Here is a 16,125-nt window from a genome sequence, read left to right as displayed (position 1 = left end):
GCCGCATTGTTACTACTATGGATGATAACACATCCCAAACCAAAAAGAATTTTTCTTAGTGTCTTTGTTTTTAGGCCTGTTCCTGGGGATATTTCGGGTGCTGGTTCAGAAAATTGCATTAGATAGACCCCATCAACTCTAGATTATTAAATATGGTTTTCTATGGGTGAGCAGAGGGCGACTACTGGGTGGCATATGTTCTGTATCAGAAACTAGAGCTGATGTGGTCTATCCAATGCATTTTTCTGAATCAGCACCCCAAATAACCAAACAGAATCTGGTTGACCAAAAACTGATTTGTAACCCTTTTGGTGCTAATCTTGGAGACTGGCCCCTGGTATATATATTAAAAAAGGTTGGGAACCACTGCTTTAGAGATAACAACCAACAGTTTGCTCCTTTACGAGAAAGGGGGCCATTGCGTCTAACATGTTGATAGCTTACAGCATCCAGCTGAGGAAGCATCGATTCTAGTTGAATACTGGCCTTCCATTTTCTCTCCTTCTACTTCTCACTAGAGGGCAAAAGTGTACAAAGAATGCAAAATGACATTGTCATTAATAACATAGCCCAAGCATGTGCATGGCAGTTTGTGGTTTCAGAAGTGAAACTCATTATTTCCTTAGCAATCAACATGGAAACAAACATCCTACAGGTCCCTTGAGATTTGGACCCCCTGACTTCTCTCCTCATAGTTCACATCTAAGAGCAGACTCATGCTTACTTAGCAATATTTTAACATGCAGAGCAATGTTGGTACAGTGCCCATCTGGAGAGTGGATTGGACCAAAATGGACTCAATATAGTTATCCAAACTGCTCCACAGCCAAAGGATAGGCCAGAGTTTCATAAAAATCCTGGAGTATGTTCTGAATTTTCCTAAAGTGGAGCAAAGCCAGGTTAAGGGCAGAAAAGAAAGGATACCTACTCACCAGGTTTCCCAGATGTCATTAAAATAGCCAGCGGTAGATTTGAAGTGAGTCCAGGAGTTTTGTGTGTGTTCCCCCCCCCCCCCCATATCCTTGCATTTTTTAATTAGTATAGACAAGCCCGGTGAAGTATTTACATGAAATAAAGGGGCTTTCATTTCTAGCATTTCAGGAGAGCAAACAAAGACACACTGCCACCAAGCATACAGCATCTTTGGATTAATATGGTAAATAGCTGCTGACTGATCTATATTCTTTCCATAATGTGGTCTTGATTTTGTCCTGTGGTGATCATAGCTGCCCACCCCAGCTCATTTTCCCCCAGCTACATGGTGTGTGTGTGTGTGTGTGTGTGTGTGTGTGTGTGTGTGTGTGTGTTTTCAAACATTTCATTTTATGTCAGTAATTCTTTCCTCAATTAAGGCTGGGCAACACAAACACAGTGGACTGAATTTGGCCACAAAGCCACACATTCTTCACTGGCAAGAGCTGAGAGATCGTCTACCTTTTGGGCAAAATACAGAAGTATTTTAGGACAGAGCAGAAAGATATAAGAGAGCAAGGATATGCATCATGCAACCTGTCTTGTCCCATGCAAGGTAGCCTGCTGCTACTGGCACATTGGAGGATCTTGTCCTATCACCTATGGCTACCAGATCTACACAATTTTATATTTCTTCTGCCAGTGGAGGAGGGGCTCATGCAAATCTTTCCAAGGTAGATATCATTCCTCTACAAAATGACATCTATCATATTAAAGAGCTTAGTTTATACTGACTTTCAAAGCCTTGGCTTCAACACAGAGCTAAGGCATCTTTTCATTAACATGATGAAATTGTTACCGTTCTTGTTTTCTTTGGTAATCGTTCCAAGATGTAAGTGTTTATTCTGCAGAAGAAATGTTTGGTGAAGACATTGATAAGATCACATATATTAATCAAATCCTTGTAATTCCCTCTCTTATTCTAGGGGCCTTTTCAGATCTTCAACTTGTACCAACTGGACCAGGAATGGTGAGGCCTGGAGAGGATCTCAGCATGGTCTGTAAAGTGACAGGCCTCTCTATCACCTCTTCTTCTTCCTATGCTTGGTACTGGATCCGTCAGCCTTCTGGGAAAAGTTTTGAAGCAATTGCAGGAATTAACGCCAACACTGGGGGTACATGGTATGCCCCTTCTCTGAAAAGTCGGACTGTCATTTCTACAGATACTTCGAAGAATGAGTTCTCTCTCTTACTAAAATCCCTGACACCTGCCGACTCTGCTGTTTATTTTTGTGCTCGAGAACACAGTGAGACAAATCCAATGGGGCCTGTGTACAAAAAGAGGATGCAATTTCATTAAGCATTGAATAAATGAAAGAAGCTGAAACAAAGGGAGGGAAATCAGTAAAGTAGGGCTAGGAAAAGTAAACACTGAACCAAGTAATCTTCTAAATGTTGCTTTTCATGCTGTCTGGAGCATATTAAAATATAGAATTGTTTTAAAAGTATCATTCTACAAAGTGCAGTGCTTGCTTTATTTCCTGTTTTCTGGGAGGAAAATCCCTTGCCAGGGTGCTGCTGTAGAGCAATATTGCAAATATTTTATACTCAACTGATAATTCTAGTCTACCAACCAATCTATATCTTTCATTTGTCATATTTTGCCGTCAATTGTAGTACTAATGTAGTACAAGTGTGGCAACTAGAAAGTTTCATCGTGATAGCCATAAACAAACTGGAAAGTCCAAAGTTGTTTGAGGCTGAGAAAAAGTGACTTAGCCAAGGCACTGAAATTGAAAATAAATCCCTAAAAATCAGTGGATGTGTGAATCTTTCTGAAACTTTGGAGGAATGATGCCCTGGTTATGTTGTGCCATTGTAGAGGAATTCAAGGAGATAACTCTTGTAGGTTTTTTTAATGGTAAAAACATTTTTAAAACATGCAAAGAAGTAGAGTTCTCCATCCTCCATGGAAGTCCATTCAATTGTTAAATTATGTTTACAGTCAAGGAATTCTTCCTAAGGCTTTGGTGGAAAACTATCTTTAGTCAAACGTTTGGATAGTTGGTGATGGTGTAAATTTCAGTTAAATACATTTGAAATGCACTGTTTGGTCAAGTTCCTAAATTGGATCAATACAACGGGAAAACATCCTTTGACTCAAATCTGGTTTAGAACAGAAGCAATCCGAAGGCTGAAACCTTTCTGAGATCTTTCTCTGGCTTCCCAAAAGAGGGCAGCAAAGTGATGAAAAAAAATCTTTCTTAAATGGGTTTATCTATGAAGGAGATGTAGTATCAATGGTGCACATGTGCTGTCCTGTGGGCACAGCTCTGTGGGTGACTATTTCCTCTGACCGTTTTCTTGAAGCAACATCTGTCCTTGAATGATTTGAATCTCCCAAGAGATTCCCCATAATTTTTCAGTACAATCATGCTCCATTCTATGCTACAAAATGAACACAACCCCATAGGCAGCATAGAGCTACAGTACAATATCCATATTGACTTTAAAATAAGTCTACCCAGGGTTTTTTTTTTTTATCAGTTCTTGATCAGAACAGGAAGATTGTCTTTGAACTAACATTTTAAGCAGCATAAGCATGGATAGTGGAACCCCCAGATGGCATAGTGGACTAAGTGACTTGAAGGTTGGGTTGCTGACCTGAAAGTTGCCAGGGTCAAATCCCACCCGGGGAGAGTGCGGATGAGCTCCCTCTATCAGCTCCAGCTCCATGCGGGGACATGAGAGAAGCCTCCCACAAGGATGGCAAAACATCAAAACATCCGGGTGTCCCCTGGGCAACGTCCTTGCAGACGGCCAATTCTCTCACTCCAGAAGCGACTCAAGTTGCTCCTGACACGGAAAAAAAAGCATGGATAAATTTGGATCTGCAGAAGTTTTACATTCAAATATGTCATGTGCATGCTTACAAGGAAAACAAACAGCAGTGGAGCTCAGATCGATTTTCAGTAACTAAAACAGTTAGAAAAACTTTCCTGCTAAAGTAGAAATGTTTACTACAAAAATATTTACATCACGTATTGCAAGGTCCAATAATATGAGAGCTGACTACTTAAAATTTTCCAATGAAATCCAAAAAACCTTTAACTGGTCAAATTACACACATACACACCCATTGTTGTTAGTGTTGTAACTAATCCATGTACACAATTGCTACAAAAGGTCATCTACACTGTATAATTAATGCAGTTTGACACCACTTTCACTGCCATGGCTCAATGCTATGGAATCATGAAAGCTGTAGTTTTACAAAGTCTTTATCCTTCTCTGCCAAAGACCACTAGTGCCTCATCAGACTCCAATCCCAGAATACTGGGATGACTCCATGGCTACTAAACTATTACAATTAGCTGGCATATTGTAGCTCCATCCTTATACAGAATGCTTGGAATCCTGGCGGTTTGTGTGTTGCCATTCATTGTCCTCTTTTGCTTATAAATTTATGCAAAGCAGACACACCTAACTTTCTACTTAAACCCTCGAAGCTCCCAGCCATACAGACTCCCTACTCAAAGGTTGATGTTCCTCTGAGACCCAAGCGGTTCCTCCACAATGCTGCCCTTATTGCCCATACTGATTGCATTGGTTACCTGCTACTCAGGTGTGTTGCATTTTACAGTTTAATTCATTCCACATTAACTTGGGACACAGCGTTATCCTATGTTGTTGCTTTGCCTGTCTCATATAACTATTTTCCTTCTTCCAACAGGTGTGATCTCAGAGGTGGTGCTGACTCAGTCAGATTCAGTGCTTAAAAAACCCGGAGACTCCCATAAACTGACCTGCTCCGTCACTGGGTTCGATCCTGACAGCTATTGGATGGACTGGGTCAGACAGAAACCTGGCAGTGGACTGGAATGGCTTGTTAGCTATTTAACATCTGGGAGCACCAATTATTATTCTCCTACCATCCAAGGGCGATTCACAGCCTCAAAAGATAGCTCCAACTTCTATCTACAAATGGCCAATCTCAAGGTGGAGGACTCAGCGGTGTATTACTGTGCAAGAGACACAGTGAAAGGAATCCAGGAGATTTAAGCCAAAAACCTTTCACTGTGTCAGCTTTAGAGAGAAGTGAACAGAGGGGGGCACCAGAAAGCCACAAACCAGAACTGATGATGACTGCCTGACAGAACAATCTCATGCCCATTATTTATAGTTAACAACTGTTATCCTTTGGCTCAGTTTGGTTCTTCTGAGGGCTCTTCCACACAACCATATAATCCAGAATATAAGGCAGAAAATCCCACAATATCTGCTTTGAACTGGGATAACTGAGCTTAGGTAAAGGTTTTCCCCTGACATTAAGTCCAGTCAGGCCCGGCCCAACATGGCACGCTGGCCACGCCCCCGCATTGGGCGCCACCTTCCCAGGGGTGCTATTGAACCCCTGGGAGGCGGGGCCACACCTGGCTGAGGTGGGGCCATGTGACGTGGAGGCGTGGCCAGCTCTGGCCCCGCCTCCCGTGGGGCGCGCCATGGCGGGACCGGCCACGCCTCCCATGGCGCGCGCCCACTGCAGTGGGAGTCCTTTCAGGCTGCGGCCTGGAAGAAATCCTGCTGCAGCTTGGCTGCGCCAGGGCGCACCCCGCAGGAGGCAGGACCAGCCACGCCTCCCACGGCGCGCGCCCGCTGCAGCAGGAGTCCTTTCAGGCTGCGGCCTGGAAGAACTCCTGCCGCAGCTTGGCTGCACCAGGGCGCGCCCGCAGGAGGCGGGGCCACGTTTGGCCCCGCCTCCCACGCCGCGCACCCTGGCCCCGCCTCCCACGCCGCCCACGCCGCGAGAGGCGTGGCCGCCCGGCGTTGGAGGCGGGGTTAGGGCACGGGGGGGCAGTCCTGGCCACGCCTCCTGCGGCGCAGGGGAGGGGGCGCAAAAAATTTTTTGCGTACCCCTTCAAATTTCCTCGGGCCGGTCCTGAGTCCAGTCGTGATCAACTCGGGGGGTTGGTGCTCATCTCCATTTCTAAGCCGAAGAGCCGGCGTTGTCTGTAGACACCTCTAAAGTCATGTGGCCAGCATGACTGCATGGGGCGCCGTTACCTTCCCGTCGGAGCGGTACCTATTGATCTACTCACATTGGCATGTTTTCGAACTGCTAGGTTGGGCAGGAGCTGGGGCTAACGTGGTGCTCATTCCACTCCCGGGATTTGAACCTGGGACCTTTTGGTCTGCAAGATCAGCAGCTCATCGCTTTAACACACTGTGCCGAGCTTACACTGCTATATACAGTAAAGTCTCACTTATCCAACATTCGCTTATCCAACGTTCTGGATTATCCAACGCATTTTTGTAGTCAATGTTTTCAATACATCATGATATTTTGATGCTAAATTCATAAATACAGTAATTACTACATAGCATTACTGCCTATTGAACTACTTTTTCTGTCAAATTTGTTGTATAACATGATGTTTTGGTGCTTAATTTGTAAAATCATAACCTAATTTGATATTTAATAGGCTACTCCTTAATCTCTCCTTATTATCCAACAAATTCATTTATCCAACGTTCTGCCGGCCCGTTTATGTTGGATAAGTGAGACTCTACTGTATTCCATTTCAAAGCAGATAATATGGAATTTTATTCAGCTGTGTGGAAGGGTTATATGGCTGTGTGGAAGGGCCCTAAGTCTTGATTTGGAATATTCCCTTCAAGAACTTCCAAATTGCTGCATCCGATCAGTATAATGACCCACAGTCACTCAAGAAATTCATCTATCTCTCAAATATTATTTCTCAGTTTTTTTTCAAGAGCCCTGCTAATTTGTATCTAACAGCTCCCTGACAGAAGACATCAAGCCGTTGAACCAGTTCCTATTCACTGTGGACTAAATTCACTTTACTGTCTGCCAATTAGTTTCTGGGAAAGTATAAGGTGTTGGTTTCGACCTTTAAAGCTCTACATCCGGCATGGGCAAACTCCGGCCCTCCAGGTGTTTTTTACTTCGATTCCCACAATTCCTAAACTGGCTGGGATTTCTGGGAGTTGACGTCCAAAATATCTGGAAGACAAAAGTTTGCCCATGCTTACTCTACATGGTTTGGGTCCAGATTGCCTTCTGTGCAAGACACTTAGGTCCTCTGAGGGCAGCCTGCTGGAACCCAACTGGTGACCATCACCCAGAGGACCTTTTCATTGGCTGCATCAGGACCGTGGAATAATTTGCTGGGAGAACTCTAACAACTAGATCAGCTGTCAGAATATAAGACACAATTGAAGACCTATCTCTTCAGGCAGGGCCTACCCAGCTAGTTTTAATCATACATTTTTAACTCGCAATTTGTTTTGATCTTTGTTCTGTGTATTTAATATGTATTTTATAGAAATACATTTGATATGTGTATTTTATAGAAATACATTTTAATATGTATATTTTATAGAATGAGGAGCCCCGGTGGCAAAGTGCGTTAAAGCACTGAGCTGGAGACCGAAAGGTCCCAGGTTCAAACCCTGGGAGTGGCGTGAGCGGCCTCTGTCAGCTCCAGCTCCTGCCAACCTAGCAGTTCAAAAACATGCCAATGTGAATAGATCAATAGCTCCGGCGGGAAGGTAACGGTGCTCCATGCAGTCATGCCAGCCACATGACCTAGGAGATGTCTATGGACAACGCCGGCTCTTCGGCTTAGAAATGGAGATGAGCATCAACCCCCAGAGTCGGTCACGACTGGACTTAACGTCAGGGGAAACCTTTACCTTTACAGAATGTTTACAGTGATTATGTGTTTGTAAACTATGATGTAACCTGCCTTGATCTGTGAAGAGAGGTGGGTAAGAAATAAAATTATTATTATTATTATTAGCAGCAGCAGCATCCATTTCTTAAGAACAAGGAATATCTAGCAAAAATCAGAACTTATGGTATGATGTATCCATTATACCACAGCTTTAAAAACATATATGCATATGTGTAAAGAAACATACACAGGTGTACAATTCTACTCTTACAGGTTGCTGGACACAGTAAAATTGATTCAGAAAAACAAAGCCTAGCAATGTGAGGCAATCAAAGGACGGGATCAGAATGGAGGTGGAATATGAAGAAATGTTATGAGAATGAGATGGAGGTTTTCCACATCTCAGTTCTTAACAACCCATTTATATTTGAGGCTTTACAAAAGGATGGTTCATATGCAAATTCCTGCAGGAAATGATGGGGATGGTAAGAGCCCCCTTCAATAAGATAACCCTTCAAATATTAGCTAAATTATACCCTGACATAAAGGCCTCTCATTCTTGTCTAGTGAGAATATTTCTTCATTTATCATGGTGAAGTTTTTGGTATTTGTGTGTTTTTTGATGACTTTCCCAAAAGGCAAGCTCACTTCTTATGACCCGTCCAAAACTGTTGCTGTTTTCTGTTGGAAATGATATTCAATATTAATTGAAATATTCTCTCTCTCCTAGGGATCTTCCTGGATGTTCAGCTTGAATCTTCTGGACCGGGAACAGTGAGGCCTGGGGAAACTCTCAACCTGCTCTGTAAAGTGACTGGGATCTCCATCTCTACTCAGAATTATGCATGGCATTGGATCCGGCAGCCTCGTGACAAAGGTCTAGAATGGATTACAGGAATATACCTCTATGGTGGAAGAAAATACTATGCCACTTCTCTAAAGAGTCGAATCACCATTTCTTCAGACTCCTCCAAGAATGAGTTCTCCCTCCAGCTGAGTTCTGTGACACCCGAGGACTCGGCTGTGTATTTCTGTGCCCAGGAAACACATTGAGACACTTTCTCTTGGGACTCCATACAAAAAGAGGAAACCCATCTTATTATGAATAATTCACAAATAAACACAGAGTGCCTCTATCCTGTACAGTAAATGCATCTTGACATCACTTTAATGGTCATGGCTCAATACTATCACATCCTAAGAGTTGGATATGGTAAGGCACCAATGCTCTTGGGACTTCATCATACGTGTCTTTGGCAGTGTTGTGGGATGCTTTCACCCCAGTTGATCCATGGAGCCCCACACCGCCCATTACATGATGGGTGGTCACTTCTGCTATGGATCAACTGGGGCAAATGTGATGGTGTCAATGTGTCAATGTGATGAGGTCCTTGGGGCAGAGAACGCTGAAACTACAGTGCCCTGATTCCATAACACTGAGGTAGGGCAGTTAAAGTGGAGTCAAATCACCATAATTTAACAATTGGTAGCCAATAGAACAGAGTACTGTGAAAGAACAATTATTAAAGAAATTTGCAAAACAATTATCCAAACCATACATGCTATGGAAGAAGCACTACAAGTCCATCTACATGGGTCACTTCATGAAGGACTGGTTCAGAGTGGCCTTTACAAGCACTCATGTGGCACAGAAAATGGTTTTTTAAAGTTGTTTTATATACTGCTGACAATCAGCACCACTGACAATAGAATGAACCACTCATCATAAATTGGGGGAAAAAATGGGTTGCTGTGAGATTTCTGCGCTGTATGGCCATGTTCCAGAAGCATTCTCTCCTGACATTTTTCCCACATCTATGGCAGGAATCCTCAGAGGTATAGATGTCAGGAACATTCAACAAGGCTGAGACCTTACATTTTGCTTGGATGCTATACATTTGTTCCGATGTATACTGTGATTGTACCATGATGCCCTTCTGAAAATATATGAACACTGCAGATCCAGTTGTGTATCTGACAATGTATCTGCATATGATACTACTGAATAATGGGGGTGCAGGGCAGATATTCCTGCAAACCAAGGAAGGAGAGTGGCACATTGAAAGGAATGCATAACTGAAATCCTGTAAATTATTCCCAGCTTGAATATATCTTCATGTATGCAGTCATGAACGTAATGTATCTGTTATACCACAGCTTTGAAATGTGCATGCACGTGTTTTGTTTTGTTTTTTTTCGTGTCAGGAGCGACTTGAGAAACTGCAAGTCGCTTCTGGTGTGAGAGAATTGGCCGTCTGCAAGGACGTTGCCTGGGGGTGCCCGGATGTTTTGATATTTTTATCATCCTTGTGGGAGGCTTCTCTCATGTCCCCGCATGGAGCTGGAGCTGACAGAGAGAGCTCATCCGCGCTCTCCCCAGGTAGGATTCGAACATGGCAACTTTCAGATGAGAAACCCAACCTTCAAGTCACAAGGTTTAAATCCACTACGCCACCGGGGGCTCCATTACTAATAAATTGACTACAAATAAAGATAAAATTGCATAAAATGAACTTATAGTAACAACATTGTTGCAAGTGAAATCCATAAAAAGTTCAGTCCTTGCTGCCTAGAGAAACAGCTGTGTATCTAGATGGGAACCAGACTGAGTTGGATAATCGAGAATGTTGGATAAGCGAAGGCTGGATAAGCGAGACTCTACTGTATCTCAATGCTCTCTGCTTGAACCTTTTTAAAGAAACATACACAGGTGTACAACTTTACTCTTTCTGATTGTTGAACATAGTAAAATAGATTCAGGAAAAACAAAGCCTTGCAATCAGATGGAAACAAAAAACAGGTCAGAACCGAGGTGAAGAGATATAATGAGAATGAAATGGAGGTTTTCACATTTCTCTTCTTAACAACTCATTTATATTTGTGGCACTGCAAAGGGATGGCTCATGCAAATCCTTCCAGGAAATGGCAAGGATAGTGTGAACCCCCTACAAAAAGAGAATCCTTTAAATATTGGCTCAAATACTTTCTGACATAAAGGCCCCGCTTTCCTGCCCAGTGAGAATATTTTTTCATTTAACATAATGAAATATTTGGTATTCTTATGTTTTTTGGTGGCTTTGCCAAAAGGTAAACTCATGTTCTATGACCTGTCTAAAACCATTGCTGCTTCCTGTTGTAAATGATATTAGATATTCATTGAAATATTCTCTCTCTCCTAGGGGTCTTCCTGGATGTTCAGCTTGTATCTTCTGGACCTGGAACAGTGAGACCTGGGGAAACTCTCCACATGCTTTGTAAAGTGACCGGGTTCTCCATCTCTACTCAGTATTATGCATGGCATTGGGTCCGACAGCCTCGTGGCAAAGGTCTAGAATGGGTTACAGCAATATATCCCTATGATGGGAGCAAATACTATGCCACTTCTCTCAAGAGTCGAATCACCATTTCTTCAGACACCTCCAAGAATGAGTTCTCCCTCCAGCTGAGTTCTGTGACATCAGAGGACTCGGCGGTGTATTTTTGTGCCCGAGAGACACATTGAGACACTTTCTCTTGGGACCCCATACAAAAAGAGGAAACTCAATTTATTATGAACAATTCTCAGTTATAGTGAGGTGCATGTATCCTGTAGAAATGCGACACCACTTTAACAGCTCTGGCTCAATTTCTATGGAATTCTGGGAGTTATGGGCCCCTTGTACACTGCCATAAATTCCAGATTATCAGAGCAAATAATCCACATTATCTGCTTTGAACTGGATTATAGGAGTCTACACTGCCACATAATCCAGTTCAAAGCAAATAATCTGGGCCTATAACTCCCAGGATTGGTGAGGTACTAGGACTCTTAGGCAAGGAAAGCTGAAACTACAATGCCTAGGCCTCCATATCATTAGCCTTGACTGTTAAAGTGGAGCCAAATGGCATTAATTCTGCAAGATAGATACACTCTCAGTAGCCTATAGAAAAGGGGGAAGGGCTGTGCATGAACAATTAAGAGAAATTTGCAAAATAATTAGCAAACATTCCACACTGTGGAGGGGGCACTCCAGGCTCAACTACATGTACCTCTTAATGCAGGATTGGTTAAGAATTGCCTTTATGTCCATTCGAGTAACATAGAAAATGTTTTTAAGGTGTTTTAAATGCTGTTGACAATCAACACCACTGAGAATACAATGACTCATCCATCTTAAATTGGAAAAAAACATGGGTTGTATGGTCTAACATTCCATAGAAATCAGTTGCTTGATACAGATTACAGAGGCTCTTACAAAGGGTGTATCTTCACTGTAGAATTAAAGCATTGTGATCTCATTTTAATTGCCATTGCTCAATGTAATGGAATCCTGGAATTTAGTGAGACACCCACAGTCTTAGCAGAAAAAGCTAAAGACCTTGTAAAACTACGGCTCCCAGGATTCCATAGCGATAGCATTGAGTCGTGGCAGTTAAAGTAGTGTCAAACTATATTAATTCTACAGTGTAGATGCATCCTAGGAGTGAAACATAACATTTTTTGGTTGCTTCAAGGCTGCAAGGCCAGGCACATATCATATCAAAGCAGCCTATCAAGCATGTATCTACAAGAATATGCTTTTGGACAAAGCTTAGAGTAGCTGGCAGAAAACTAAGGGAAAAAACAAGATGAACACCATTTCTAATTTGTCCAGGATCTCCTGTTTTTTCATGATTTTTTTCCTCCTGCTTCTCGCAAGAGGGCACCATTGAGGTACAGAAGAAAAAGAAATAGGCAACTCCACATACGAAAGAAATCAACATCAGTTAGGCAAGCATACGTTCAGCTGCTGAGTTAGATTTTTCCGCAGTTATTTTGTTGACAATGCTTAATGAACTAATGTCTTAAGAATCTGGGGCTTACAACAATTCACTGTGGAAAGCAGAGGTAACATTAACACTCACCCTTGCTTATACAGTAGAGTCTCACTTATCCAACGTTCTGGATTATCCAATGCATTTTTGTAGTCAATGTTTTCAATGCATTGTGATATTTTGGTGCTAAATTCATAAATACAGCAACTACTAGATAGCATTAATGTGTAATGAACTACTTTTTCTGTCAAATTTGTTGTAAAACATTATGGTTTTGGTACTTAATTTGTAAAATCATAACCTATTTTGATGTTTAATAGGCTTTTTCTTAATCTCTCCTTATTATCCAACATATTCGCTCATCCAACGTTCTGCCAGCCCATTTATGTTGGATAAGTGAGACTCTACTGTATATATACACATTTTAAAAATATGTAGAGTGGGTAGAATTGCCCTGAATGCATTTACTGATCCAGTTTATCTAATCTCTTTGTGGCCTCTTTCATCTCTGTTTGAAGCTACCATGGATGGAAATCATTTCCTTCTATTGCTAAGCAGATAAATTTTGTTGAATTCACAGTTAAATCTTCCTTCCAATAAAGTACCTTGTGTTTAATATTTTTCTCATTCCTCAGATCTCATAGAGTGGGTTGCTGAAGCCTTGCCCTCCTGATTTATTTGGCAGGACATGCAAATCTGCAAGTACTTTCCTATTCAAAGCTGGCATATACTTCCTCAACTCACCCAAACTGGTAGACACAACACTGTGTGCCTTGATCGCTCCCTGATTTATTATTCTCAAAGCAAAAGAAGCGCAGATATGAAATTTTGGCTTCACTTCATTTTTGTTTCTGCACTTTTCCGAGGTATTTTTTATTTCATTTTAAGCAAAAATGACTATTACGTTTCATCCTTAGTCTGAATAAAGTATAATTGTATGTGTTTGATTTTTTTTTCTTTTTCTAGGTGTTAAATCAGAGGTGAAGTTGGAAGAGTCTGGAGGGGGTGTAAAAAGGCCTGGAGATTCCCTTTCCCTCTCTTGTAAAGGCTCTGGTTTCACATTCAGGGACTACTACATGAATTGGGTGCGACAAGCTCCTGGAAAGGGCCTGGAGTGGGTTGCAGAGATAGGTACCTCCTCAAATCCCCTTCGCTACTCGAATGCAGTGAGAGGACGCTTCATCATCTCCAGGGATGATTCAAATAGTCTGCTATCTTTGCAAATGAACAACCTGAAAACAGAAGACTCCGCAGTTTACTACTGTGCAAGAGACACAGTGAAAGAAAGTGAATATGAACCCAACCAAAAAGCCTCATGTGTTTATGAAAACCCTCCCCTCAGATTCATCTGTACTGTAACAACGAGGGAAAGTGGGCATGACAAGGCATAGCTATGCGCAATCAGGATATCCTTAGAGTGCTAATTTAGAGCACTGAATTTCATACACAAAACATCTTGAAGATGGGTCAACATGATGGCATTGTGCAGCTGCATTGCTGCATAATACCAGTCTAAGGTTATGCTTCTGGAAAAAGGAGCCTGGAGAGAATGTAAAGACCTACAGGTTTGTCTCCCAGCCTCTCCTGTTGAACCTCCAGCTTCATATATATTTCTATATATGTTGGGTGAATCAATGTCCAGGAGAAGAGCTTGAACTAGACTTTGTATAAATGTGTGGAAATGCAGACCTACAGACACTCTCGCTTCTACTATATTACTCTACTGGCTTGGGTAGCCAGTGATTCCCGGGTGATTTGAAAAGGTATCTTGCACATGTTAATGGCACGCGCTATAACCTGCAATGTCAGTGGTCAGAGGGCCATGGGTGGCTCCTGCTTAGTGGGAACTATAGCTGTTTGTGGAGGTGGGACTCTGTCTGTGTGAGTGGACACCCCTGCCACATACAGATTTTCACTTTTATTATGTGGATAGATGGATGGATGGATGGATGGATGGATGGATGAGTAGATGATAGAGGTAGATTGGTGTGGAATAACACCACCATTTTCAGGAGTGAGGTGCATTACATTCTGGGAAATCACAATATTCAACCCCAATTGGCCAGCTTTGGTATTTCTCAAGATGAACTGAGCTTTTGGCTATCAAAAAGATTCTGGATGCTGGATTTCACTTACAGGGTTCAGGTCTAGGAAAATTCCTTCATATCAAGTGTGACCCAAATATATTCCATCGTAAATGGGCAAGTCCATTTGAGAGGCTCCGTCACTCATTCCTGTTAACTTACCTTAGTGATTTTTAAAGATTATTAAGCTACCATGAATAGAAATCACCTTATCATTTCCTTCCATTGCTCTGTAGTAGATTTTTGTTGAATTCTGTTATATCTTCCTTCTGATAAAATACCTTGGACTTAATGTTCTAGTGTAGTAGTTTTCAACCTTTGGTGCTCCTGATGTTTTGGACTTCAACTTCCAGAAATCCCAGGCATGTTATCAACTGCTAGGAATGGTGGGAGCTGAAATCCAAAGCATCTGGAAGACCACAGGTCGAGAACCACTGTTCTAGTCTGTTCCTAATTGTAATTCTGTCTTGTTTCCCAAACCTTGTAGAGTTGGATGCTGAAGCCTTGTCCTCCTGCTTTATTTTTCTGGGCATGCAAATACGCAGATGGCTTCCGGTTCAGAGCTAACATATACTCCCATTAATCAAGCAGGGCCATACTACACATCTTGATCACTCCCTGCTTGATTATTCTCAAAGCAAAAGAATCATGGAAGTGATATTTTGGCTTCACTTCATTTTCTTTTTCCTACTTTTTCGAGGTATTTTTTAAATTTCAATTTAAATAAAAATGACTATTACATTTCATCCTTAATCTGAATGACCTATAATTATATGGGTTTTGTTTTCTTTCCTTTTCAAGATGTTCAATCAGAAATAAAGTTGGAAGAATCTGGAGGAGGTGTAAGAAGGCCTGGAGAAACTGTTTTAACCTCTTGCAAAGCCTCTGGCTTCACATTCAGCAGCCACTATATGGAGTGGGCAAGACAAGCTCCTGGAAAGGGCCTGGAATGGGTTGCACGGATAGGTACATCCTCAAGTTACCTTGCTTACTCTGATGCAGTGAAAGGACGCTTCGTCATCTCCAGGGATGATTCGAATAGTCTGCTATATTTGCAAATGAACAACCTGAAAACAGAAGACACTGCAGTATACTATTGTTCAAGAGATACACACAGTGAAGGGAAGTGAATATGAAGCCAACCCAAAAGTCTCACATGATTATGAAGTCTTTCCCCTCAGATCCATCTATACTGTGACAATGGGGAACTGTGGAACATGACAAGGCATTTCTAAGCAGCAGCTTAGCCTAAGAGTGCTAATTCTCATGCACAAGAAAAATCTTGAAAATAGGTCAACATTATGGAAATCATTGTATTCCTAGAGGAATATCACTGTAAGGTTAGTTAGGTTGATGAAGGTGTATTGGGAAAATATAATACTTGTATTGGAAACTATATATTGAATGTAATCATGTTAAGAAAGAGAAATAGGAAAATATGTAATCACCAGCAGATTGTGTTCGTAGCCTTAAAATACATTCTGCCCTAGCAAACAGATGTTTCCCCATAAGCAAGACCAAAGTTCACTCTGAGTGCCAGGGACATATGTTAAGTGTCAACAAGAATAGATAAGCTAATGGACAAAAGACAAATTAAGGCTTTGTTTCTTGTGCAGAAAAAGGTTGAACATTTTGTG

The 16,125-nt window shown here is 41.8% G+C and overlaps 1 protein-coding gene and 2 gene segments (V, D, J or C); all 3 read left to right on the top strand.

Annotated features, from left to right (window-relative positions):
- The first annotated feature begins 1,708 nt into the window (after window positions 1-1,708).
- On the top strand, window positions 1,709-2,642 carry LOC103280740 (immunoglobulin heavy variable 4-38-2). Its single transcript, XM_008120723.3, has 2 exons — window positions 1,709-1,804; window positions 1,899-2,642. Exons 1-2 carry the CDS (start codon window positions 1,756-1,758, stop codon window positions 2,270-2,272), a joined length of 423 nt encoding a protein of 140 aa, XP_008118930.2. The 5' UTR covers window positions 1,709-1,755; the 3' UTR covers window positions 2,273-2,642.
- A 1,677-nt stretch (window positions 2,643-4,319) lies between these two features.
- Window positions 4,320-4,999, top strand: LOC134299853 (Ig heavy chain V region-like). The segment is given in 2 exon segments: window positions 4,320-4,537; window positions 4,646-4,999. Coding segments are annotated over 2 exon segments (378 nt in total).
- A 415-nt stretch (window positions 5,000-5,414) lies between these two features.
- LOC103280751 (immunoglobulin heavy variable 4-30-4-like) lies at window positions 5,415-8,663 on the top strand. The segment is given in 2 exon segments: window positions 5,415-5,457; window positions 8,341-8,663. Coding segments are annotated over 2 exon segments (366 nt in total).
- The last annotated feature ends 7,462 nt before the right edge of the window (window positions 8,664-16,125 follow it).

This window comes from Anolis carolinensis, chromosome 6, assembly GCF_035594765.1.
Source record: "Anolis carolinensis isolate JA03-04 chromosome 6, rAnoCar3.1.pri, whole genome shotgun sequence".
Taxonomy (NCBI): Eukaryota; Metazoa; Chordata; class Lepidosauria; order Squamata; family Dactyloidae; genus Anolis; species Anolis carolinensis.
Note: the sequence above shows the minus strand (reverse complement) of the source record. Positions and strands in the feature narration are given on the sequence as shown.